This window comes from Mustelus asterias, chromosome 17 (genome assembly GCF_964213995.1).
Source record: "Mustelus asterias chromosome 17, sMusAst1.hap1.1, whole genome shotgun sequence".
Lineage (NCBI taxonomy): Eukaryota > Metazoa > Chordata > Chondrichthyes > Carcharhiniformes > Triakidae > Mustelus > Mustelus asterias.
Genome location: NC_135817.1, coordinates 72,166,011 through 72,193,736, shown reverse-complemented (window position 1 = coordinate 72,193,736; position 27,726 = coordinate 72,166,011). Strand labels below are relative to the sequence as shown.

At 42.9% G+C, this 27,726-nt stretch overlaps 2 protein-coding genes across 2 annotated transcripts in view; one reads left to right on the top strand and one right to left on the bottom strand.

Moving 5' to 3' along the window:
• ildr1a (immunoglobulin-like domain containing receptor 1a) overlaps nucleotides 1-11,707 on the top strand; it is a 42,232-nt gene extending 30,525 nt beyond the window's left edge. The window contains exons 6-8 of the mRNA XM_078232958.1: nucleotides 1,265-1,399; nucleotides 2,136-3,007; nucleotides 4,669-11,707. Coding sequence (XP_078089084.1) covers nucleotides 1,265-1,399; nucleotides 2,136-3,007; nucleotides 4,669-4,710 — 1,049 coding nt within the window. The 3' untranslated portion in view covers nucleotides 4,711-11,707. The remainder of the gene's footprint in view (nucleotides 1-1,264; nucleotides 1,400-2,135; nucleotides 3,008-4,668) is intronic.
• A 5,023-nt stretch (nucleotides 11,708-16,730) lies between these two features.
• On the bottom strand, nucleotides 16,731-27,217 carry creg1 (cellular repressor of E1A-stimulated genes 1). The gene is made up of 4 exons (XM_078232962.1): nucleotides 26,805-27,217; nucleotides 20,647-20,766; nucleotides 19,446-19,650; nucleotides 16,731-17,327 (listed from the first exon to the last, which is right to left on the bottom strand). The coding sequence occupies exons 1-4, from the start codon at nucleotides 27,165-27,167 to the stop codon at nucleotides 17,311-17,313; spliced, it is 705 nt and encodes a 234-aa protein (XP_078089088.1). The 5' UTR covers nucleotides 27,168-27,217; the 3' UTR covers nucleotides 16,731-17,310.
• Between the last annotated feature and the right edge of the window lie 509 nt (nucleotides 27,218-27,726).

Sequence of the window (27,726 nt, the reverse complement as noted above, 5' to 3'; positions counted from 1 at the left end):
GCAGATCTGGCAACATATGTTGGGAGAGAAAAAAATGTTACCATGAACGTTGCCATCGTTCATGCCGGCAGGATTTTCCCTTCCCACTGCAGTAAATGGAGATTTGGCTGGGCATCAAATTCTCCGACCACGCTTAAGTGGGAGTGTGATGTGAATGGCTGGTAAGATCGCGTCCTATGTGTTTCAGATCTGTGACTTTTCGTCATATTTACCCTGCTAATCCCCCTGACACTAGGCTCAATTTAGCATGGCCAATCAACCTAGCCCGCACATCTTTGGAGTGTGGGAGGAAACCAGTGCAAGGTTCCAGATCCTAAAACATTAACTCTATTTCATAGAATCCCTGCAGTGCAGGGATGCACTGTGCTGAAGGAGGTCATTTGGCCTATCAAGCCTGCATCAACCACAATCCTACCCAGGCCCTATCCCCCATAACCTTATGTATTTACCCTGCTAATCCCCCTGAGACTAAGGGTCAAGTTATCATGGCCAATCTACCTAACCTGCACATCTTTGAAGTGGGGGAGGAATCCAGAGCACCCAGAGGAAACCCACGCAGAAACTGGGAGAACATGCAAACTCCATACAGACAGTCACCCGAGGCCGAAATAGAACTGTGTCCCTGGCGCTGTGAGGCATCAGTGCTAGCCACCATGCCACCCTTTCTCCCTCCACAGATGCTACCTGACCTGCTGTGTGTTTCTAGCACTTTCTGCTTTTGTCTTGTGTTTCAAGCATTTGCAGTCTTTTGGTTTTGCAATTTTAATGTCTGGCTAGAATGTGAAATTCTAGCAACCATTTTATTTTATTTTTTTATTCATTTGTGGGACATGGGCATCGCTGGCTGGCCAGCATTTATTGCCCATTCCTAGTTGCCCTTGGAAGGCAACTGAGAGTCAACCACATTGCTGTGGCTCTGGGGTCACATGTAGGTCAGACCAGGTGAGGACGACAGATTTCCTTCCCTCAAGGACATTAGTGAACCAGATGGGTTTTTCTGACAATCGACAATGACTTCATGGTCATCAGTGGATTCTTAATTCCAGATTTTTTTTATTTGAATTCAAATTCCACCCTCTGCCATGGCGGGATTTGAACCCGGGTCCTCAGAACATTAGTAGAGTCTCTCGATTAATAGTGTAGGGTTAATACCACTGGATTATTAATTTATAATATTAATTATAAATTTCACATTTCTGAAGCCTTTGCTAATATTTTTGAATAAGGTAATTAATTGGGGCACTGTCCTTTTTTCTAAATATAGCTCTTGCAAGACATGAACTAGTCAAACAGGCAAAACAGGGAATGCTGCCATGGATGTTCAATAGGCCTGGGTACACTGAAGATGAAAGAAATTCCCAATTAAACTCATTCTACATGAATGGGCCATCACAAAGAGGTACGTAGTCTCTGGTATTAATGTGCTACTGCATTTATTTGAACTGATAGAATCCATGAGCAGATTATTTTTATTCACTCTCTTTCCCCTGCCCCAGTTACTAGGAGTGTGGTAATATAACATTTACTTTTCACCATTATGCATCAGTAACTTCTAACAATGAGCTGAGGCAACACCGAAGAAAACTCTAGGACGACATTGCTTTTCCATTGTATTTTACTTTCCTGCTCTAAGTTTTATTCTGGTACATGTAGGATCAAAAGGGTTCGGTGGACGGAACAGTTTGGGAAATCCTTGTTTTGTTGATAGCTGGGTCCCTTTTTCATACTGCCATTGTGTTACTCAAATAAGTGCAGCTACTCCAGCTCCCCATTTTCCCTCTTCCCTCTTTTCTAAGTAATTATACGCTGTAATGTTTAATTCCCAGACCTGACTGACTATGCTGCAGCTGTGTTTCAGAAATCCCTGCCAATTGGTCCCTTCCAATGCATGATTGCCTTCAGCTCCCACATTATGTTTTGGACACTGTACATTACCGTACTGACATTTTAACTCATTTCAATAGCATTTCCTGTCGTCATCTTTAGCCATCATTTTTAGACTCCCATTCTGTGCAACTCTACTAATTCCCTTGCTGTCAATGTCTTCACTTACTTTATTCCCTTTTTTTAAGGTGTTTCAAAAGCTTTTATTCAGAAGTTTAATTTCTCTCCATTTTTTCATTTCCATTATATAGATTTTTCCACCAAGAACAGCATACCATTGACTATGATGCCCTACAGTGCCTATCCAAACTCTTCTGTTAAGATGCTGGACTATATAGAGAATGAGGTGAAAAACTTAAACACAGTACAGCCTTTGCAAAACGGAATCCGTACAAGTGGCAGTGCACCTCCCAGCGTGCTTTCATCACTAAATGAAATTGGAATTAGAGAAGTCGATCGACGCGTTATCCATTTACCTCCCATACTGGAGACAGTCCGTGAAACTAGCCTCCCTTCATCACAACAAACCAGTAACTCATCCCGGAGGAACCAACGAAGGGCTAGAAGCCATGAGGATATTTTGGAGGTAGGGCTCCCCAGGAATCAAAGATCTCAAGAAGGATCAAGGTCCACTCGGAGCTCACAAGACAGAAGAACTAATCGTTCTCAAGGGAATAGGAGAGACGATTTTGAAGATAGCCGACAGAGAGGTCAGTTGCTCCCAAGACGACAAAATTATGGGTATTATAGTGATGATTCTGATGATGATAATCGGTCAAGACCCAGCAGTTCAAACCAGCGACGTGGCAGAAGAGGTTACCAGGAGGACAGAAGACCTCCCCATCGAACTAGTAGAGATTACTCACCTGAAAGAAGAAATCGACGCAGAGACCACAGCAATTCTCCTCCACCTCGTGGAAGACGACAAGGATCATGGAGTTCCCTGGATGATTATGATAACCGCTCTCGATACAATAGGGTCCAACCAGATGACCGAATGTCAGACTGGTTGGAAGCCTTAAAGAAGCCTTTTAAGTATCATGAAAAGCCTCCAAGCTACCATTCAGTAGATGGGGGGTCAGAGCAAAGCAGTGCACGAAGATCTAATAATGGACGACAGTCAGTAAGTTTTTTTTGCATTATAAAGTATTTTTCTGAACATTTATCTCAGTCATATAGAGTCATAGAGGAAACAGGCCCTTTGGCCCAACTTGTCCATGCTGCCCTTTTTTTAAACACTTAAGCTAATCCCAATTGCCTGCACTTGGCCCATATCCCTCTATACCCATCTTCCCCATGTAACTATCTAACTGCTTTTTAAAAGACAAAGTTGTACCCGCCTCTACTACTACCTCTGGCAGCTTGTTCCAGACACTCACTCTGTGAAAAAATTGCCCCTCTGGACACTTTTGTATCTCTCACCTTAAACCTATGCCCTCTAGTTTTAGACTCCCCGACCTTTGGGAAAAGATATTGACTATCGGGCTGATTTGTGCCCCTCATTATTTTATAGACCTCTATAAGATCACCCCTCGGCCTTCTCCGCTCCAGAGAAAAAAATCCCAGTCTATCCAGCCTCTCCTTATAACTCAAACCATCAAGTCCTGGTAGCATCCTAGTAAATCTTTTCTGCACTCTTTCTTGTTTAACAATATCCTTTCTATAATAGGATGACCAGAACTGTACACAGTATTCCAAGTGTGGTCTTACCAATGTCTTGTACAACTTCAACAAGATGTCCCAACTCCTGTATTCAATGTTCTGACCAATGAAACCAAGCATGCTGAATGCCTTCTTCACCACTCTGCCTACCTGTGACTCCACTTTCAAAGAGCTATGAACATGTATCCTTCGATCTCCTTGTTCTGTAACTCTCCCCAACACCTACCATTATCTGAGTTTTTTTTTCTCAGAAGTGTGGTTATAAAAAATTCCTAAATCACCACTCTACTCATGAGTCTTATACAGCACGGTAGCACAGTGGTTAGCACTGCTGCCTCACAGCGCCAGGGACCCAGGTTCGATTCCTGGCTTGGGTCATTGTCTGTGCGAAGTCTGCACGTTCTCCCTGTGTCTGCATGGGTTTCCTCCGGGTGCTCCGGTTTCCTCCCACAGTCTGAAAGATGTGCTGGTTAGATGCATTGACCCGAACAGGCGTTGGAGTGTGGCGACTAGAGGAATTTCACAGTAACTTCATTGCAATGTTTAATGTAAGCCTACTTCTGACACTAATAAATAAATTTTTACTTTACTTTTACATTTGAAGGTTGTGATATGATGACACATTGCTTGGGTGCTCTGGAATGTAGAATAGAAGTTTACACTTGTGATTCTTTCTGAAAGCAAAGAACCTGATCCTGACGGGGGCCAACATGAAATCACACCCTACGAGGAAAGTTCTTGCATCAGCAATATTAATAAGAGACAGCATTTCATTTATGTGATCAATTCAGTATTGTGACTAAATATCAACATTTATCAAGTTCCGGAATACAATAGCGATTGTGTACAGCATTGCAAATTATCACCCTGTGAGTTGTCATGCTGTAATTGTTTGGAATGGAAGACTATTCCTTCTTGCAAGTATTGAAAGTTGAAGTGTTATTTGATGCTGTTTGACCTTGTGTTTTATTCCTCCTCTTACCCCGCCCCCCCACACCCCCTCCAATTACTCTTGTAAAAATTAGATTGCATGAAATGCATAAGATGGGTCATTTCTACTTTTAGTTTTGCTCAAAAAAACAATCAACTGAAACTGAAGTTTAACATTTTTTTCATTGACAGGAGCGCGGGAGTTCTCGCAGCGGTAGAAGTGTAGTGATATGAAGAATCCACCACTTGTCATATTCCATCATGGATACCTACCGGGTGGGTTGTAATATAGATGATGACCTTTGACATTTCTTTTCATCATGAAGTTTCAGCGGACAGGACAGAAGCTCCAATTTTATATGACTTTAAGACGTGCTTCAGATGTGTGACTTTGCAACACAAAACTAATTACACAGGACAAGAAAGCTTATGTCAGTTTTCCGCATTTTAAAATGAACAAAAATAGAGATGGATGTTCGTGAATAAATTCTACTTTTAAATTGTGTAATTTCATAAAAGTAGCACACTTCATGTGGAATTGATGATACAATGTCCCTTCCAAACAATCCTTTGGATATATTTGTACCAGGCCAATCGGGAATGATGAATGTTTTCTATCTTTCTTTTGCGGAAATACACTGGGACCTACTATAACGTGGTCTGTGATCCCTAACGGGGCCTGGGAGGTGCGGAGGTGGTCCATGCTTTGGCTGTACCCTTCCCCTTCTGCACAGGTGACAACCCACTGAATGACTACAGGCTTCAAGATGGTGGAGCCAGGGAGCCCAGTGGTGGTTATAGCAACAGCAAGACCCGGGCAGGTGGAGTGTTAGAGCTGAGAGGAAGCAATCTTGCTGCTTTCACAGATGTTCTGAATGGCTCCTCAGCGAGGGATAAGTCCAAACCTCCCAAACTGTGGGGGGAGGGAGGGTGGGGTGGTGATTAAGTGCTAAGTGTGGAAGACACGGGCTAGTTAATTTTGAGCATCCTAAAATAGAAAGGATATCAAATTAATAGAAAGGGATAATGGAGGTTCACCAGTATACCATGAAGGACAAGGTCGCAGAGTTCGGAAGAGTAGCTTGAGGAGCTTGGACTTGCGCTAAAGCAACAATGGCAATGAATGAGAACCTGGAGACTAAGCGTGACACACACACGCTACTTGGTGTGTGGATAAATAACACACCACCTCCACCAACGCCACCGCCCCCACCCCACCACCAACACCTATCCAGAAACTGAACCAGGGGAGAGGGAAAACCCAGGTTGAAATCTTGTTTCTGACTCCCACTTTCAAATGAATTCCACCGAGGCCAGCTGTGCGCCACCAGTGACGAACACCAGGTCAGTGATGCTTAAACCCAACTCCTTAGCTTGGTTCTAATTCCTCCCACCACCACCTTTCCCCGGTGACCAGGGCTTGGGGCCTAACCTGTCTCTCACGCTGCTTCTTAAGCAACGAGGCAAACAAGATTTTATTAGTTACCTCTGCTGTTTGGTCCTTTATTAATTATATTTTTTAAGTAATTACTGTTTTCTTCAGACCATAACTTTTTAAAATTCCTGTTTAAATGTTGTGCCAAATTAGATCGCAGGCAGCTGCTGCTGGAGCTCTTACTGAAGGGGAATGAGCGGCTCACAAGAAGTCTGATTGCTTTTTGGAGGGCTGGCAAAAGGGGTTATTTTGTTCCAATAGGAACAGTGTTGGAAATGCTGAGCACATCTGTGCTGGGAAAAACAGGAGCCAATGACCCTTCATCAGAACTAGTGCAGATTGTGGACCTGAAGCTTTGTCTCTGTTTTTCTCTCTCCTCCGATGTTGCCTGACCTGCTGAGTATTTCTAGCATTTTCTGTTGGTATTTCTGATTTCCAGCAGCTACAGTACTTTGCTCCCCTATTATTTGCTCCATGCTGGGCATTTCTAAGAGTGATTAGTTTTGATTTAAAATAAGAAAATATTCAACGCAAAGTGTAATCTTACTGATAACAAAGCCCACTTATGTAGAAATAGCACACTATTGCAGGCGAATTGGCTGCTGCTAATTTACGGAAGGTTTTTAAACTTGGAAATTAAACCAGTTGATGTCACTGTTAATTCAAGATATTCTCATTGTTGTGTACGATTGTTGTTTGTAGAGCTTGAGGTTCAAGTCTTTTGGATGTTGCTGTCCGCATATTGTTGAGGGCCAGCTTCAAAGAAGCTGAGTTGGTTGCGTATTACCAAGATGTGTGTAATTATTTGACAAATCTGTGGTTGTATATTACGTCATACTGAAACATGGGATTTATAAACAGAGTGTCAAGGTCAAGAAGAAGTTTTGCTGAACCAACATAATACAATTTGACCCAACCGAGATTCCAACCCAACCCAATTCTGTGAACCAGAAGGGGCGGCACAGTGGTTAGCACTGGGTTCGATTCCCAGCTTGGGTCACTGTCTGTGTGGAGTCTGCACGTTCTCCCCGTGTCTGCGTGGGTTTCCTCCGGGTGCTCCGGTTTCCTCCCAAATTCTGAAAGACCCGCTGGTTAGATGCATTGACCCGAACAGGCGCCGGACTGTGGTGACTAGAGGAATTTCACAGTTACTTCATTGCAGTGTTAATGTGAGCCTTGCTTGTGACTAATAAATAAACTTTAAACTTTTTTAAAATGTGAGAGGAAAGGTGGTGAGATAGGGGCTTGAAAACAGGAGAAGCACCACACCTATTATTTTTCCCCTTGGCCCTGATCCATAGGACCATATTTCGAGACCATGGTGTGACCATGTTATAACATTAGGAGGAGGTGACAGCCTAGTGGTATTATCAATAGACTATTAATCCAGAAACTCAGCTCATGTTCTGGGGACCCGGGTTCGAATCCCGCCATGGCAGATGGTGGAATTTGAATTCAATAAAAAATATCTGGAATTAAGAATCTACTGATGACCATGAAACCATTGTTGATTGTCAGAAAACCCCATCAGGTTCACTAATATCCTTTAGGGAAGGAAATCTGCTGCCTTTACTTGGTCTGGCCTACATGTGACTCCAGAGTCACAGCAATGTGGTTGACTCTCCAATGCCCTCCAAGGGCATCTAGGGATGGGCAATAAATGCTGACCAGCCAGTGATGCCCACGTCCCACGAATGAATTTAAAAAAAAATTAGAAGCACCAAACCAATAGCCAGAATAACAGTGAACTACAGATTATTGGATTAAAACAGCCTCCTAAACAGAGAAAACATCAGGTCAGATGTAAACAGACTTCTGGTGACTAAATATAATTTAATTAAAATAAAAATGTTATTTCTTGTAACAAAAATGTGAATATACATGTACAGTTGGACTATTTAAATTCACATGGTGGTCACTTCTTGCTTTTGAGTGCATAGTCAACAAAATCAAAGTCTTTTTAATGAATGGTTGGGAATATGCCCAAGAAATCAATTTTTAACAACTTACATTTACTCCTTACCTCTTCCTTTGGTAGATGTGGGATATTCTGAAGTTAACATCCTTGCAGATTTCTTATTGGTTTCCAACCATCTCAGTGATTCTTCCACCTAATGGATTATTGTATGAGATGATGGACAGAGGCTTGGTCTCAGTGTTGCCACTATCTCCTTCAGCCTTGCTCATTGTCTACAGAGTACATGACTCCCCCTATCCAAAATTCAACCTATATTTGGAGAAACATGTGTTCAGTTAGAATAGGAAAATTTCATTGGCTCGACCCCGTTTATTACAAAGCTGCCAATGCGTTGGCTAGTTCTAAATGTGACCCGAAATGGAAAAGGTTTGACATGGTTTTATTTCATGGAAGTACTTGTTGGGTGTCGATTCAAATAAAGATTTTGGGAGTTCAAGAAGCATCTGCATTATTCAGAGTTCTAGCATTACAGTAGTGTCCCAGTCTATTAACTATACTAACTCTGAGACTACCTATGGACATTTCAGTTGCCCTGTATTTTATACATTCTGAAGTTGCCAAGAGCTTGTCATCTCCAAGAATATGGATATTTTGGAAGGGAAGATTACAAGTGGTTGTGTTACTAGCTTATTAATGAAGTCTGAGACTGGTAGATTGGAAAAAGTTGGCATTGTTCCCAAACTTTGAATATGTATGGAAGAGTTAATCACCTTTTGCATATTGTTCTGTCTCATTTAATACAAATGAACTGTACTTCGAAATATTTCTTTTCTACCATATTTATTTCCTAAAGAATAACATGGATTGTAATTATGGGAAAGTGAAATGAATGTAAAATTAAACATGTATATTAATAGGGGACTGTGTCATGTTTTAGTCAGACAACATCCAATACGAACACCTTTTTTATTTCCTATGCTGAGGAGACTTTTAAGTGGCCACTAGATGACGTCTGCAAGAAAAATGTATTAAAAATGTAATTATCTTCAGGATACCCTGCTTCATTCAGTTTTTCTGTATCAATTTTGTTGCATCTTACCTGTTCACTGAATTCTATATCCAAGCTTTGGGAATTCACTGCTTCCTTATCTCATTTAACTCCCCTTTTTTTTTAAACCACAAACTTGACCAAGCTTTTGGTTACCAACTCTGAATAATTCCTTTATTGGCTCGCTATCCATTTTATTCAGGTTATAGCACTGTGGCACATAACCATATCCACCATTTCACTTGGAGAATTGGGGGAAATAAGCTTTTAAGCAGGTAAAATTTGAATTTGGCTACGAGTGTTGATGGAAGAAGGTTAATTAATTGGATTTTTTGTATTGGTAAAGCTCTGCTTGGTGGTTTGGTGGGGAGGGAAGGAAGAGATGGAGATGCAAATTTGTAAGCATTCATGAAATGAGTTTGTGGGGAATTACACGGATGCTGATAGTGCCAATTGCTGCAATGGAGGGAAACCACTCCCCCCTCCCCCACCCCCGCACTCTTCATTGAACCAGGATCGATCCCCTGGTTTGGTAGTAATGGTAGAGTGGGGATATGTAAGGCCATGAGGTTATAGATGTTGATTGAGTACAATTCTGCTGCTGCTGATGGACCATAGCACCTCATGGGTGCCCAGTCTTGAGTTTCTAGATCTGTTCGAAATCTAGCCCACTTAGTGCTTCACAACATGATGGAGAGCATCCTCAATATGGAGATGAGACTTCATCCCCAGAAAGACTTGGTGGTGGTCACTCCTACTGACACTCATGGACAGATGCATCTGTTGCAGGAAGGTTGGTGAAGATGAGGTCATTTTCCCAATGGTTGGTTCCCACATCACCTTCTGCAGACCCAGCCAAGCAACAACATCCTTTAGCACCTGGCCAGCTTCGTCTATAATGGTACTACCCAGCCCCGCTTGGTGATGGACAATAAAGTCCCCCACCCAGAGTACATTTTTCATCTTTGCCACCCTCAGTGCTTCCTCCAACTGGTGTTTGACATGCAGGACTGCTGACTCATCAGCTGAGAGTGGAATGGTACGTGGTAATCAGCAGGAAGTTTTCTTGCCCATGTTTGACTTGGTGCCGTAAGACTTCATTGGGCCCAAAGTCAATGTTCAGGACTCTAATTCTGCCTCTATACCAGTGTTGCTACCTCTGCTGCGTCTGTCCTGCTCATGGGACAGGATATACCCAGGAATGGTGCTGGTGGTGTCTGGGACATTATCTGTATGTCAGGCTGTTACTTGACTAGTCTGAGACAGCTCTCCCAGATGTTAGTAGGAGGACTTTGCAGGGTTGACAGGGCTAGGTTTACTAGGGTCATCTAGACTGCTGCTGGACCTGCTGAGGTTTTCCAGCATTTTATCTTTTGGCAGTCGGAAGCTAAATGGAATCAAAAAGTGACATGATGTACAAAGATTCTTTTGCCCCTCTCACCTTTCCCCTCACCTTACTCCAGGGAAATGATCTATTAGGCAAAACTGAAGGCATCACCCCAATCATCTCTCTGGCTATGTAAAAGCATGAGAAATAGTAGTAAGCTCTATGACCCATCAAGCCTGTTCTACCATCCAAAAAGATGGGTGATCTTGACCTCAATTCTACTTTCCTACCCAAATCAATAACTTATCAGATTCAAAAAAATCAATTGATTTCTGCCTTAAACATACCCACTGACTGATCACAACTGGCCAAGTGGAAAGATCTCCTTAGCCTGAGACTATTCCCCCTAATTGTACACAGCAAACTAATGGGGAGATCTGTGGTGCTCTGTAGCTGTATCTGGCTACAATGAAGTATTGGTAATGAAGTACTAAGCTGTACTATTTGTCAATTTCAATCAATACGTCTTTGTTTTTAGTACAGAGGCAGCAGCACAATGAATTTAAATTGAGGAAACATAACTTAATCACCAGTAAATTTTATTATAGCCGGAGATTTTTTCTTTGTTGACAAACAGGATTATTATGTTCTATATGTTCACATCCTGAAGGTGTCTTAATAGACAGGTGTGGCCAAATGGGCCACCTAAAATGGCGATTTGTAAAGCACTCTGGGACATTGGGCAAGAACTAAAACAGCAGGCTGCAGCCTAAAAGACAGAGATAAACAGGCTGCAGCTCAGACGACTGAATACACAAGATATGGGCCATCTCCAGGACAAAGGGGACTTTCTGGTCAAACTGGGTTGTTTACCAGACAAAGAGGCGCTGTAACCCCTTATTTGGGAGGGAGGTGTGTGACCTATGTGCCCCCAGCATCTACAGGCGTGGCGGTTGGGGACGTACCCAGAGATCGGTGTGGCAGCATCTGATTGGACTCTTATCGATCAGCGTGATCAAGCCCTGATTGATTGACAAGAATCAGGAGATCACCAAAAGGACACGAAACCAAGGAGGGATAAAAGGTGCTGCACAACAGAAGAAGCTCTCTCTCTCTCTCTGACCCCATGAATGGGCTACAACAACGGTGACCATCGCCAGCAATGTCCAGCACAAGGAGAGCAACCACACCCGAGAAGGAAGACTAGAGCCAGAATGTCAGACCAGACTATGCAGAGGACTATAGAGACCAGCGCACAGATAAAGGCCAATATCTGCTTGGGTACTTGCCAGTCACACAAAATTAAGTCAAGGTCTAGTATTGGACTTGAACTTTAGTATTTTCTGTAAGATAACTTATTTTTGGTTGGGTGCGTGATTATTGACTATGTGTTTTAAATAAATATTGGTTGTACTAACAAGAAGTCTACTCGCAATTCTTTGTCCACCGTATAAGGGTTAAAACAGACTATGCGGCAGGCACAACAATTGGCGACTCCGCCAGGACATCGACAAGAAGTAACTCTGTTGCTCCGATATCGAATTCCACAGAATCTATATTGAACAATTATTTAAAACTCAGAGCCAACAGGTGTAAACTCCTTATTGGACAAATAATTGCTTTCAGGAAATTGTTTATTGTGCATGCATTGTTACTAACAAGGAGGATAGGGTAAACTCCGTAGGTTTACATTAGAATCCGGAGGGATTTGGACCGGAACATAGCCCAAAGCCGTACCCGCAGTCCGATCAACTCTTTACCCCTTGTCGTTGAATATAGAATGGCAGGAAACAGCACAGAGGCAGAGAAGTGTCCCATATGAGAAACAAAAATCAGAGAATATATTGAGAAGAAAGGGTGGCCCCTATGGGCAGAATCTTGTGCCAATACTGAAATGGGACCGGGATCCCTCGGGCAGAAGTATTGGGATGATCTGAGGAAAGTTCAGGGAAAACGGGCAGACAAATGTGAGAAAGCGACTGCCATTGTGAGCTGCTTAGGACAGCTGCTAGGAACAGAAAAGGAATTAAATACAGTTCGCAAGGAACTGGAGGAATCGAAGCGAGCACAGGAGGAAAAGGCAGAGGAAATTAAGAAACTAAGGGAACAGCAGCAGGAGAGGTAGAACAAATAAGAGCCGAAAAGGACAGAGAGGTAGAGGAATTAAAGAAAACCAACCAGACAAATTTATTGCATCTGGGCAATTTTCAAACCCAGCATGAAAGAGCCTACCAAGACGCCCAGCATGCTGTCTTGGCGAAAGGTGAAGCCGAGTGGGTGGTAGCACGATTAGAAGCTAAGTGCACCGATCTGCAGGCGGCAATAAAAGCGCTACATCAAGCCAGTAAAGAACAGAAACAGGCAACCGCTGGCCACTCCAAATGCCAGCGAGAACTTTCACAGCTGGAATCCCTATTATCGGTTCAAAACGGATTTATGTGTATCTCTGGGACAGAAGAGGAAGAGGAGATAGAGGATGCAGATTGGGGAGAGTTAAAGGAGAATACTAAACTTTGCGTTACGTGAACCAAGGGTTGGGGGTCCACCACCATCTTTCCCAGGGAAAGTCATACCCACCGCGCCCCCAGATTCATCTCCAGTACCGATGCACCCAGTGACGACTGAACGTCAGGTAGGAGAGTCTCAGGGCCCAGCTATTACATACACGACCCCGTTTACAGTGGCACAATTGGCCGAAATCACACATAAAATCACAACCTTTGAGCCATCTGCTGACCCACACAGTTTATTTGAGGATGTTAAGCAGCAGAAGATAATGCATGGGCTATGTGAAAGGGAAGTGAAGCTGACAGTCATGTGCTTAAGCAAGTCTCTACGGTCTGCCCTGCCAGTCCCTCAAAATGTTGGGGAAGGAACCTTAAATGAAATTAAGGAAGTAATATTGACTGCAGTAGGGTTTCACAAAGGGGATCCTGTAGATGGGTTAAATAAATGTAGACGGAGAAAAGGGGAACATCCGACTGCCTTTGCCGGTCGTTTATGGATCCACTTCATGGGAGTATATGGGAAATTAGATCGGGCTAGGTTAAATGAAGCTGATTCATCCAAATGGGCTAGGTCATTAGTCTCGCACACCACGGAGGAAGGCAAGAAAGCCTACACTAATTTTGACCCCGCAGAGACCACATACAATGAAGCATGGGTTCTCCGACGGTTAGCTCGAGTCTGGGAACAGGACGTTCAGGGAGCCCCAACGTCACGGTCAGATAGGGAAGCGAGAACGCTTCCGATGAGGGCTAGCCAAGGTCCAGTAAGGAGAAATGAGGGTAGAGAGGATCCCCAACACCAGAGAGGTACAGCTCCACCTTACACAGCAGCCCCGGGGAGAGATAGAGGGACATGTTTTAATTGCGGACAGCCAGGACACTTCGCCCGAGATTGTAGGAGACCCCCACCACCATATACACGGTCCCCGAGACTACCAGGACCACAGGCTCCACCAGTTAGGCCAGCTCCTAGAGCTTCACACACTCAAATGTGCAGCAATCTCGCCGTGACTGAAGCAGGAAAGTTGTTTGTCGGCGGCCTGAACTTCAACGCAGACGAGCAGTCCCTGGGAGAGGTTTTCTCCAAGTACGGGCAGATCTCTGAGGTGAAAGTGATTAAAGACAGACACCACGGTGTCCCGCGGTTTCAGCTTCATCACTTTCAAAAACCCAGACGCCAGGGACGCGCTGCAGGCGATGAATGGAAAATCCCTCGATGGGTCATGCCAAGAAAAGGTCTGGGGGCGGCTGCAGGTACGGTCAAGGCAGCTATAGTGGTGGCTGCAGTAACAGTGGCTGCAGGAGAGGAGCAGGAAGTGGCTATTGGGATAGTGACAGGAAAGGTGGCTATAGCGGCGGAGGCCAGTATGATACGGGAGACCGGGATAGCTATTCAGGTGGGTACAAGGTCCAAGGTGGATACTACTACAGTGGTGGGGGTGGCTACGGAGGCCGCTCATACAGGGACTATGACTGATCAAAGCAAGAGAAGCATTTCTGCCAGATTCAGGATCAACCTCCCACCTTGTTCCTAAAACCGCAGAAAGCAGTATCTGATGAAATTTGACTTGCCTTTTATGTTAAAATGCTAGAAAACCATTTTCACCATGATTAATCTTGTTATCCAGCTGTTGACTTGGTTAACTCATTATGAGGACTGAACATTTCATTAAAAAAAAGTAAGCTGTGTGGCTTTTAATGAATTTAAATGTCTTCACTTGGAAAATTGGCATTGAACGTCTTGTCGAGGGATTGAGACCGCAAGTTGAATATTGCCAGCAATGTACCCAGTTACTTTTAAGTCATTTTCCTTGCCACTGAAAAGTAATGAAAGATCTCCCTACACAGCAGCCTTTTCCTGTAACTTATTACAAGACTCTTTGAAAGCAAACTGATGGTCTTTTGTTTTAAAACTCATTTCTTGAAAACTGTATACTGATTTTCAAAAATCAAATGTCATTTGTTATACGATCATCAGTTGGCATGGTGCTTTGAACAGAACTTTGCACTTGGGAGTCAAACCTTTTGTCAGTGGACTATCTGAATATAATTCAGTTTCAGAAAAAAATACGGTGGGAGGGGGGGGAGGCATGGACAGATTAAGTACTATCAAATATTAGTTGCGATAACAGCAGAAATTATATTGATCTCAGGACAACGACAAAGATGCAACCTACGATCTACCTCATCGGACTCATCAAGATGAGCACGCAGGACACCCCAAGCAAGATTTTGTATCCCGGCTATTTGTGGTTTGACACGACAAGATGTGGGGTCCGCCCTTGAATCACGGTCCCCTCTAATTCATTAGCAGAACGTTTACAGAGAACCCACCGGATTGTTCTTTGCACTAACGGACAATTGAAGTTCTTAATATCGGAATGTACCCTGGACTCGCGAATACTTATTGTAATGTTGTTTTTGAATGCTTGGTTATTTGTAATTGGCTTATTATAATGATTTTGTTTTAGAACGTGTAGTTATTTGTAATTCATGGTTAACAGCAGAACGTTTGCTGTCTGTAGCTTCTGGAAGGTAAATATGTTGTAGGGATGTGTTATTACTGTGCATGCCAATACCTGGGCCTTGCTTGACTGTTGAGTTGCTGGGGAATTCCTCACAGATATTGATCCTGAGTTTGTGATCCATCACGCTTCGCGTTCAGGATCAAAGGGGGGACTGTGACCAAACGGGCCACCTAAAATGGCGATTTGTAAAGCACTCTGGGACAATTGGGCAAGAACTAAAACAGTAAGTTGCAGCCTAAAAGACAGACAGAAACAGGCTGTAGCTCAGATGACTGAATACACAGGATATGGGCCATCTCCAGGACAAAAGGGACTTTCTGGTCAAACTGGATTGTTTACCAGGCATAGGGGCACCGTAATCCCTTATTTGGGAGACAGATGTGTGTCCTACTTACCCCGAGCACCTACAGACATGGCCGTTGGGTACACACCCAGAGATCGGTGTGGCAGCACCTGATTGGACTCTTATCAATCAGGATGATCAAGCCCTGATCGATTGACAAGAATCAGGAGACCACCCAAAAGGATACAAAACCAAGGAGGGATGCGCAACAGAAGAAGCTCTCTCTCTCTCTCTCTGACCCCATGAATGGGCTACAACAACGAGCATCACCAGCAATGACCAGCATGAGGAGAGCCACCACACCTGAGAAGGAAAACCAGAGCCAGAGTGTCAGACCAGACTTCACAGAGGACTACAGAGACCAGCGCACAGATAAAGGCCAATATCTGCCTGGGTACTTGCCAGTCACGCAAAGTTAAGTCAAGGTCTAGTGTTGGACTTGAACTTTAGTATTTTCTGTAAGATAACTTATTTTTGGTTGGGTGGGTGTGTTTTAAATAAATATTGGTTGTACTTACAAGAAGTCTACTCACAATTCTTTGTCCACCGTATAAGGGTTAAAACAGACTGTGCGGCAGGCACAACACAGGCTTCCCAAATGAATGTAAAAATCAATTCCTAGTGAATCAGAACTTAAGTTATATGCTTCATGTATTCATATTCATATTCAAGAGGCGGGTAGATATAGCACTTGGGGCGAATGGGATCAAAGATTATGGGGAAAAAGCAGGATTAGGCTATTGAGTTGGATGATCAGCCATTATTGTAATAATTATTGCGGAGCAGGCTTGAAGGGCCAAATGGCCTCCTCCTATCTTCTATGGTTCTATGTTTTACTCTAAAGAAAGAAGATTTCCATTTCATTACAGTAGGGGTACTCCTTATGATGGCCTTTGGGCAGACAGGTGGGAAAGCGGAGTTAAGGCCACATAATCAGATCAGCTGTGATCTTGCTGACTGGCACAGCAGGCTTAGTGGGCCGAATGGCCTATTCCTGCACCAATTTTATGCTCTTAACAGAAATCATCTAAACTTTGCTGTGCCCACTTCAATAAAACAGACTGCTGGAGAAAGACAATAGTGGGACAGAAGAACCGAAACCACATGCAAATTAATGTTTAGAAGGATAGAAATAAAAACTTTAGTCCCAGGATTTACATTTTTAATCAAAAATAGGCATTTGTGACAAATGTTTCAAATGCAGTATTTTCTCATGCAATATCAAAATGCACACAAACAAAGAGATTTCGGTATTTTGGGATCAATTTGCTTCCCCCTGCTTTGCATTTTTCCTGAGATAGTTATATTTAACTAAATTTGTAAAGAATATCCCTTTATGGAGATATTTCAAGAGCAATCAAAGCAATGTAAATATCTTAATTTGTTCTCAACCTTATACATAGTTGTTTACAGAAAAATCTAATAAGAAATTTTGTCCCAACTTATTACATGTAGGATTTTAGTGCATTGAAGTACAAAAAGACATAATTACAATTACAAACCCGAAAATAATGTTACTTAATCTCACAGCTCAAGGACAAAGCATGATTGTAATATGCTCAAAATTGCAAGACAATTCCAGCAATACTACAAACTATGCAAGATCATTTATAATGATTGGTTTCTTTAATTGGTTCAAGGTAGCATTTGCAGCACAAACTCCTTTTCTGTTGCAGCAGTGTTAAGTTGAGGGTAAGCTAGAAAATCCAGTATTCTGATCGTCAACATTCATGATTTTTTTCCTCCTAGAACAAGCAACCAGATATTACAATGAAATTAAAGACGAGTAAATTTGTATTAAGGGAGAGATACAATAATGAGTTCATGCAGATCACAAATTAGGTATAATCTCTGTTACTCCTTTACAATGCTTTCAAACTCCAGCTTCAATGAACATGTGCCAACTGAATCAAATGTAAAAATATATTATGCTGTTCGTGCACATTTTAGATCTGCTAGAACTAATCTGCTAGAATTAACTAGAGGCAGCAAGGTAGCACAGTGACTAGCACTGCTGCTTCACAGTGCCAGGGACCCGGGTTCCCGCTTGGGTCACTGTCTGTGTGGAGATTGCACGTTCTCCCCGTGTCTGCGTGGGTTTCCTCCGGGTCCCCCGGTTTCCTCCCACAGTCTGAAAGACGTGCTGGTTAGGTGAATTGACCCGAACAGGTGCCGGATTATGGCGACTAGGGGAATTTCGCAGTAACTTCATTGCAGTGTTAATGTAAGCCTTACTTGTGACTAATAAATAAACTACTTTTCAAGTCAATTACTGGGTCTTTAAATGGATTCATCATAAGGAATTGCTTCTCAAGTCAAAATCACATGGGGAATGAGGTACAAAGTTAAAACATTCCCAAGGCTGCTTTGGAGGTACCTTTACAGATAGCACAGCCAAGGAATGCAAAGGGGTTGATTTTAAATGAGAGGAGGGGCAGACTTGCTTAGAGATGGAATTTTACAGCAGGGACCTAGATGACTGAATGGCAGGCTGCCAACATGAGCAAATGCCAGCCAGCAGCAACATCAAACTGAAAGCTCCACTTCAAGGAGTGTCTTACTCTAAAATGTGGTGTTCTAAGTTAAGAACTTCTGTTATCAGGGAAAAACGAGCAGCTTCAAAGCAACCCACAAGGCCACCCCCCAAGGTGCTAAGCACCAGCACAGGATTTACAGGAAAGAGTATTTGGTGAAATGTCCAGCACGTGAGGTCTAAGTGCAGGTAGCATTGTAGAAGGCTTAAATGCAGAATTCTAGAATGAGTGAATTAACAAAAGTGCTGGGACAGCTCACGAGGCATGCCTATAAATAGTTTCTCAGCTCAGCAGTTCATGCAATCACTAAGTATACTAAATATTTAAATACATTTCCGCTGCACGCACAGCATACCAGAGGGGTTGACATTTACAGAAGTCCACAAACTTCAGTTTAGCCTGAACAAACTGAGCGAGGACTATAAGAGGCCCCTATTTATCAAGGTTCCAAACTCAGACTTCGCTTCCACCATGAATATTTTGGGGTTCTGAATAGATTGGGCTACTTCAACAACTGCTGCCCAATAATGTGCTGCCACAGCATGCTGTAAATGTTGAAGGAGCCCCCAGTGGGACAACAGTTGGAGCTGACACCAAGGTGGAGTTATCTCAGCAATGCTGCACTAAGATCCAGGCACTTTGTTAATATTATTTTAGGCCCAGATTACGACGTCAAAATCTGCGGCGCCTAACATTTTACAGAAAACAACAAGTTGAAAGAAATACTGGCACAACTTCATCTCAAACAGAAAGTCACTGACACACAACACATTCACTGGTTCTCTACAAAGATGTTAGCAAGTGGAGCACACACACCATACGGTTAGAAGGGAAGACTGGGTACCATGGCATCATTGAATAAAAATATCAAGAGCGGTTTCAAAGTTCTGCATTTGAAAGCAGCCGTGATTTGCTCAAGTACAAACTTTTCTTATTTTTATGTGCTACTTTAAGCAGTTCTTTATGGTAACATTCTAAAAACAGAGTATTTCCTCTCTTCAAATCAGCTGGGGCAAAATGTAACAGTTCTGTCACATGAGAAATAGGTAAAGGAAATGGAGGGATGCACTACTTATTTTTAATTAATATATTAATCATGATAATCATCGCTGCTTGTGATTCCAAAAACAAATTTATACTTGCTGCTCCTTTTAAAAGAGAACAAAAGTAAAATTCAGTTTACTCAAAATTCCTGCAGAGTTGTCATATTATGAATAACTACTGGCTTTGCTTTTCTGTTTGGAAATTTGGAACACATGCACAAGGACTGCGCCATCTAGCAGGATCCAACCCATCGCTACAAACTGTTAGAGGGTAGGAAAGTTTTACCCGTCAAATTTCCTTCATATTCAGGCTTGACGCTATAGTACTCCTCTGGTGTCACCGTTTTGATTCCACCAAAGTAATCCAGGACCCAAATGTTGGTAATGTTGAGCTTGGCGAAGTACCAGCCATGGTCGTGCGGCCAGTCAGGCATTGCTGGATGTCGGCTGAAGAGAGACTCTTTGGCAAAATCGATTTCAGTCTTGTTCACCTAAAAGAATTAATGTAGAAAATTCATCCCCTCCATAATCTTAGGGAAGCTTGAAATAGTTATTCAAGAGAGCATTTTTCTATTTACCATGCTTAGGGCGGTATCGCAGATCAGAGTTAGCAAGAAATTGCACCCAACTTGTCTCACACTCATAACAAGATCATAATGTGGCTGCCATGCAACTGATGAGGGGAAACATAGAAAATAGAAGCAGGGGTAGGCCACTTGGTTCTTCGAGACTGCTCCACCACTCATTTTGATCATGGCTGATCATCAAATTTAATAGGCTGATCATCAAATTCAATATCCTGATCCCCTCTTCCCCACCCCCATATCCCTTGATCTCTTAAGCCCCAAGAGCTATATCTAATTTCTTCAAATCACAAGACGTTTTGGCCTCAACTACTTTCTGCAGTAGTGAATTCCACACATTCACCACTCTCCGGAAATGTCTGAAGATATTGTGAAATCACAAATTGTGGCACGCGGTTCGAATGGATATTTTTGGTTGATGCAAATGCACAAACATTGCGGGCGGGGCTTTATGGCCTCGCTCGCCCTGAGATCATAAAATCCTGCCCGAGGTCAACGGATCTTTCCATGGTCCGCCCCTCATCTGCTCCGATTCCTGTGGCGAGAGGGACAGTAGAATTCTGGCCTCTGTCTTTATTACAAAACTGTCTCAAGATCTATTTACACACAACTGGAAGAAGCGTCTATAAAAAAGAAACTCTCAGCACAAAGCATCAAATATTTGCACGAAATGGTGAAATGCAGGTTCAATTTACAGGAAATTCACCGAATTCCCTCAATCCACTCCTGTGGGAGGCAATATTGTCAGTGGGGCATGTTTCTCGGCACTCAATTGGAATGCACTAACAGAGAACCAGGAACAGAAAGTGTCCCTGTCAAACCAGGGAGATTTTGCTGAGTAATAGAAGGAAGCAGAGGGTTAAGGAGAAGGATCAGAATTTCTCACACTAAATTGCAAAATACCGTCATAATTGTTCCAGAGAGAATCACTCGACAACAAAGTGGACTTTGGGGATCAAACTTTTGTTTCCGACAGTAGTCCGTCTCTGCCAAAGACATAGCCAGGGATGCTTCGGCATTCACCTACAATAAAATTTTAAAAATGAGGCAATAACATTGAATTGAAATCAAAATGTCAAATTATTCATAGTGATTTACATCCAGCAAGTAGAATCTCATAAATACAGAAGGATGTTTAGTCCATCATGCCTGTTCTAAATCTTTGAAATTAATTCCATCCTAATTCTAATTAGTTCCATCTTTACTCCACAGTCTTGCAAAATCTTCCTTTTCCAAGTATGCATCTAATTCCATTTTGAAAGTTACTACTGAATTTATTTTAACCACCCTTTTGGGCACTGCATTCCAAATCATCACTCGTTGCATAAAAATACTTACTATCCTGCACCTGATCTTCTGTCAATTATCTTAATGTCCTCTGGTTACTAACCATCCCATCAGAAGAAACAGTTTCTTCAGCACTTTCAGAAATCCCTCAATTTTGACACCTCCCTTTAGCCTTCGGCACTCGAGGAGAATAACCCCAACTTCTAGTGTCTCCAATAACTAAAGTCATCTCTGCTAGAATTCCAAGAACTCTCCTCTATCGTACCTCCAAGGCCCTGAAATCCTTGCTAAAGTGTGGTACCCAAAATGGGAACACAATATCCAGTGACAGTAAGTAGTCTCACAGCACCAGGTTAAAGTCCAACAGGTTTATTTGGTAGCACAAGCTTTCGGAGCGCTGTTCCTTCATCAGGTGAGTGATGTTACAAATCATCCACTGATTTATAAAGGTTTAATCCGTCTATAAATATTTAACTCTTATTTTTGAACTCCAAGTTTCTTTAAATCTCATATGCATAATGGATTTATCAACTTGTCCTGCAACATTCAAAAGATTCACGTACGTGAAACACAACCAGGTCTCTATTTTTGCACTCCATTTAAGTTTGTATCATTTAGCATTTATTACCCCATCTCATTTCTTTCTCCGAAAATGCATCACTTCAATTCTCTGCATCAATCTCACCTGTCTAATGTCTGTCTATTTCATGCTATTTCTGCTTCACTGGTTACTACATTTCCAAGTCTTGTATCACCTATAAAGTTTGAAAATGTGCTCTCCAACCATTTTGATGGTATCAGGCAGGAACTTTCAAAAGTTAATTGGGGGAGTCTGTGGGAAGGCAAAGGGACGGCTGGTAAGTGGGAGGCTTTCAAAAGTGTGTTAACCAGGGTTCAGGGTAAGCACATTATTCTTAGAGTGAAGGGCAAGGCTGGTAGAAGTAGGGAACCTTGGGTGACTCGGGAAATTGAGATCCTGGTCATGAAGAAGGAGGCATATGACGTGCATAGGCAGCTGGGATCAAGTGAATCTCTTGAAGAGTATAAGGGGTGTAGGAGTAGAGTTAAGAGGGAAATCAGGAGGGCAAAAAGGGGACACAAGATTATTTTGGCAGATAAGGCAAAGGAGAATTCAAAGAGCTTCTACAAATACATAAAGGCCAAAAGCATAACTAGGGAGAGAGTAGGGCCTCTTAAGGATCAACAAGGTCATCTATGTGCGGATCCATAAGAGATGGGTGAGATCCTAAATGAATATTTCTCATCAGTATTTACTGTTGAGAAAAGCATGGATGTTAGGAAACTTGGGGAAATAAATAGTGATGTCTTGAGGAGTGTACACATTACAGAGAAGGAAGTGCTGGAATTCTTAAAGCACATCAAGATAGATAAATCCCCTGGACCTGATGAAGTATATCCCAGGACATTGTGGGAGGCTAGGGAGGAAATTGTGGGTCCCCTAGCAGAGATATTTGAATCATCGATAGTCATACGTGAGGTGCCTGAAGATTGGGGAGTGGGAAATATTGTACATTTGTTTAAAAAGGGCTGCAGGGAAAGCCTGGGAACTACAGGCCAGTGAGCTTCACATCTGTGGTGGGTAAGTTGTTGGAAGGTATTTTGAGAGACAGGATCTACAGGCATTTAGGGACGCAAGGACTGATTAGGGACAGTCAGCATGGCTTTGTGAGTGGAAAATCATGTCTCACAAATTTGATTGAGTTTTTTGAAGGGGTAACCAAGAAGATAGATGAGGGCAGTGCAGGTGATGTTGTCTACATGGACTTTAGTAAGGCTTTTGACAAGATACCCCGCATGGTAGGTTGTTGCATAAGGTTAAATCTCACGGGATCCAGGCTGAGATAGCTAAGTGGATACAAAATTGGCTTGATGACAGAAGCCAGAGGGTGGTTGTAGAGGGATGTTTTCAAACTGGAGGTCTGTAACCAGCGGTGTGCCTCAGAAATCAGTGCTGGGTCCACTGTTATTTGTCATTTATAGTAATGATTTGGATGGGAATATAGGAGACATGGTTAGTAAGTTTGCAGATGACACCAAGATTGGTGGCACAGTGGACAGTGAAGAAGGTTATCTCGGATTGCAGCGGGATCTTGATCAATTGGGCCAGTGGGCTGATGAACGGCAGATGGAGTTTAATTTAGATAAATGTGAGGTGATGCATTTTGGTAGATTGAACCAGGGCAGGACTTACTCAGTTAATGGTAGGGCGCTGGGGAGAGTTACAGAGCAAAGAGATCTAGGGGTACAGGTCATAGCTCCTTGAAAGTGGAGTCACAGGTGGACAGAGTGGTGAAGAAGGCATTCAGCATGTTTGGTTTCATTGGTCAGAACATTGAATACAGGAGTTGGGACGTCTTGAAGTTGTACAAGACATTGATAAGGCCACACTTGGAATACTGTTTACAGTTCTGATCACCCTATTATAGAAAGGATATTATTAAACTAGAAAGAGTGCAGAAAAGATTTACTAGGATGCTACTGGGACTTAATGGTTTGAGTTATAAGGAGAGGTTGGATAGACTGGGACTTTTTCCTCTGGAGCATAGAAGGCTGAGAGGTGATCTTATAGAGGTCTATAAAATAATGAGGGCCATAGATCAACTAGATAGTCAATATATTTTCCCAAAGGTAGGGGAGTCTAAAACTAGAGGGCAGAGGTTTAAGGTGAGAGGGGAAAGATACAAAAGTGTCCAGAGGGGCAATTTTTTCACAGAGGGTGGAGAGTGTCTGAAACAAGCTGCCAGAGGTAGTAGTAGAGGGGGGTACAATTTTGTCCTTCAAAAAGCATTTGGACAGTTACATCAGTAAGATGGGTATGAAGGGATATGGGTCAAACACTGGCAATTGGGACTAGCTTAGGGGTTTAAAGAAAAGGCCAGCATGGACAATTTGGGCCGAAGGGCCTGTTTCCATGCTGTAAACCTCTATGACTCAATTACTCTACAATTCCAGGTCAATATTGACAATTTAATTGAAACATTTCAATTCCATGCAAAATATATTTTCCCAAAGTATTTATTCATGATTTAACTGAAGGTTGATCAGTTACCAGAGGAAATCTATACCCAAAAGAACTGACTCACACTGACTCAGCAAACTTTCAGGATTGCTGCTAATCTTTAAATTTGCACCAACGTAGTTATCAGCAAAGTGCAGCCTTTTAAGATGGCCACGTCAACTGATTTTTGTAAAATGCTTTTTTCAAAACAATTGAAAAAGTTTTATTTTGAATTTAAAACTTTCTTCCCAGGGATTTGAAACTGTGAAACTTTCCTGTTTTTTTTCCCTTTCCCCTAAAATTTGCAGCTTTTCCCCAATATTCTGGGTCTCAAGTTTATTTCTCATGGCCATTCTTTTCCTCACACATTTGTCTACTTTTGTCCCCACACTGTCAACACTGTCGTTAAACTCTTACATTTCTAAACTTCTGGATCATATTAAGAAATTGTATGCATTCAGCACCACTTACATCGTAACAACTACAAGCAATGCACAACTTAAATGAAACATAAACTACAATTATAAATTTTAACATAACTAAGCTGCCAAATTAGTATCCAAGTGTTGTGAATCAGTGAGTGGTACTGCCTCTGAATCAGAATGTTTTGGGTTCACATCGTGCTCCATGGCATCCATAACACAAAATAAATGAATGCTGACACTCTACTGCAGTACTAAGCAAGTGCTGCACTGTCAGAGGTGCTGTCTTTCAGATGCAACGTTAAACTGAGGTTCTATCTCCCTGCCTTGGGTGGACATAAAAGATTCCTTCGCACTATATTGAGGGGGAGTTATACCCAATGTCCTTTCCAATATTTATCCCTCAATCAATGTCACAGAAACAGATAATTGGTCATTATCATATTGCTGTTTGAGAGAGCTTACGGTGTACAAATTGGTTGCCACACTATCAGTGACTACACTTCAAAAGTACTTCGTCGGCTGGAAAGTGCTTTGAGACTTCCAATGTACGTGAAAATGCCCTACAGTATATTCCTTTCTTATTCTAATCTTACTTTGCATTTACTGCGTGATGGTAATAATTTGCTGCTGACAATAAGGCAACATTTTGACGAAGTGTCAGAATATTTTTTTTTAAATCAGTATAATTTTAAAAAGTTGCTAACTGACCATAACTGGTATTTGCACATAATTATTACAGTGCAGGAGGCCACTCAGCCCATCGAGCCTGAACTGGCTCTCTGAAAAAGCATTCTACCAAGTCCCATTTCCCTGTCCTTCTCCCACACTGTTGTGGGTGCCCCACAAGGCTGTGCTCTCAGCCCCCTACTATACTCCTTATGCACCTATGACTGTGGCCAAATTCCTCTCCAACTCGATTTTCAAGTTTGCTGACAACACCACCATAGCAGTCAGATCTCAAACAATGATGAGACAGAGTCCAGGAATGAGAGAGAGAATCTGGCGAACTGGTGCAGCAACAATAATCTCTCCCTCAATGTCAACAAAATGAAGGAGATTGTCGGTGACTTCAGGATGCATCGAGGAGATAATGTTCCTGTCTACATCAACGGGGACAAAGTAGAAAGGGTCGAGAGAGGGTCGAGAAAGGGTCAAGTTTTTAGGTGACCAGATCACCAACAACCCATCCTGGTCCCCCCCCCCCCCCCCCATGCCGATACTATAGTTAAGAAAGCCCACCAACGCCTCTACTTTCTCAGAAGACTAAGGAAATTTGGCATGTCAGCTACGACTCTCACCAACTTTTACAAATGCACCATAGAAAGCATTCTTTCTGGTTGTATCACAGCTTGGTATGGCTCCTGCTCTGCCCAAGACTGCAAGAAACTGCAAAAGGCTGTGAATGTAACCCAATCCATCACGCAAACCAGCCTCCCATCCATTGACTCTGTCTACACTTCCAAAGATGTGCGGGTTAGGTTGATTGGCCAGGTTAAAAAAAAATTGCCCCTTAGAGTCCTGGGATGCGTAGGTTAGAGGGATTAGAAGGTAAATATGTGGGGGTAGGGCCTGGGTGGGATTGTGGTCGGTGCAGACTCGATGGGCCGAATGGCCTCCTTCTGCACTGTAGGGTTTCTATGATTTTCTATGATTCCCGCTGCCTCAGTAAAGCAGCCAGCATAATCAAGGACCAGACGCACCCCACAATTCTCTCTTCCACCTTCTTCCGTCAGGAAACAGATACAAAAGTCGGAGGACACGTACCAACCGATTCAAGAACAGCTTCTCCCCTGCTGCCATCAGACTTTTGAATGGACCTACCTTGCATTAAGTTGATCTTTCGCAACACCCTAGCAATGATTGTAAGATTACATTCCGCACTCTCTGGTTTCCTTCTCTATAAACAGTATGCTTTGTCTATATAGCCCGCAAGAAACAATATTTTTCACTCTATGCTAATACAAAGTGGGCAGCATGGTGGCACAGTGGTTAGCGCTGCTGCTGCTAACCAGGTACCGGGGTTCGATTCCCGACTTGGATAATTTTTGTTGTAGAATCTACATGTTGTCTGCGTGGGTTTCCTCCGGGTGCTCCGGTTTCCTCCCACAGTCCGAAAGACGTGATGGTTTAGTGCATTGACCCGAACAGGCGCCGGGGTGTGTCGACTAAGGGAATTTCACAGTAACTTCATTGCAGTGTTAACGTAAGCCTTACTTGTGACTAATAAATAAAAGTTTAACTTTGCTCATTATTTCCTCAGACAGGGATTCAGTGAGAGTTGGAGAGAGGTGCAGTGTTTGCTCTGTGTGCTGCAGCGGCCAGCCTCTTACCTCCATGTCCTGCACTGAGATCTCCAGTGGGGTGAGGTACAGATAGGGCTGCCCACTGCCCTTCCCCAGCGGCCCATCGCTCACCGAGAAGATGTTGGAGAAAGGCCGCCCTGTCACCGGGGGGTGTGTGGAGATGGTGGCCACCGAGCCCCAGTCACAGGCATGCACTATGTACCGGGCCATGCGGGCCACTTCATCGTGAGGGGGGATCGCGCCCGACCCCCGGAGGGAGGTGATCAGGAACAGGATCAAAACCAACCGACAACCCGACATCTTCCACCCGACTGAGCAGAGTGCCGGCCGCCGGCACCCAGCCCGCGCACGCGCACAGTGTCCGCTGTCATGTGAGTCAGCAATGCTCATTGAGCAGGAGACTGCAGTGACAACACAGCCTTGTAAACAGTATACTGATACTCCCTCCTATAGTAATAACACAGCCTTGTAAACAGTATACTGATACTCCCTCCTATAGTAATAACACAGCCTTGTAAACAGTATACTGATACTCCCTCCTATAGTAATAACACAGCCTTGTAAACAGTATACTGATACTCCCTCCTATAGTAATAACACAGCCTTGTAAACAGTATACTGATACTCCCTCCTATAGTAATAACACAGCCTTGTAAACAGTATACTGATACTCTCTCCTATAGTAATAACACAGCCTTGTAAACAGTATACTGATACTCCCTCCTATAGTAATAACACAGCCTTGTAAACAGTATACTGATACTCCCTCCTATAGTAATAACACAGCCTTGTAAACAGTATACTGATACTCTCTCCTATAGTAATAACACAGCCTTGTAAACAGTATACTGATACTCTCTCCTATAGTAATAACACAGCTTTGTAAACAGTATACTGATACTCTCCCCTATAGTAGGAACACAGCCTTGTAAACAGTATACTGACACTC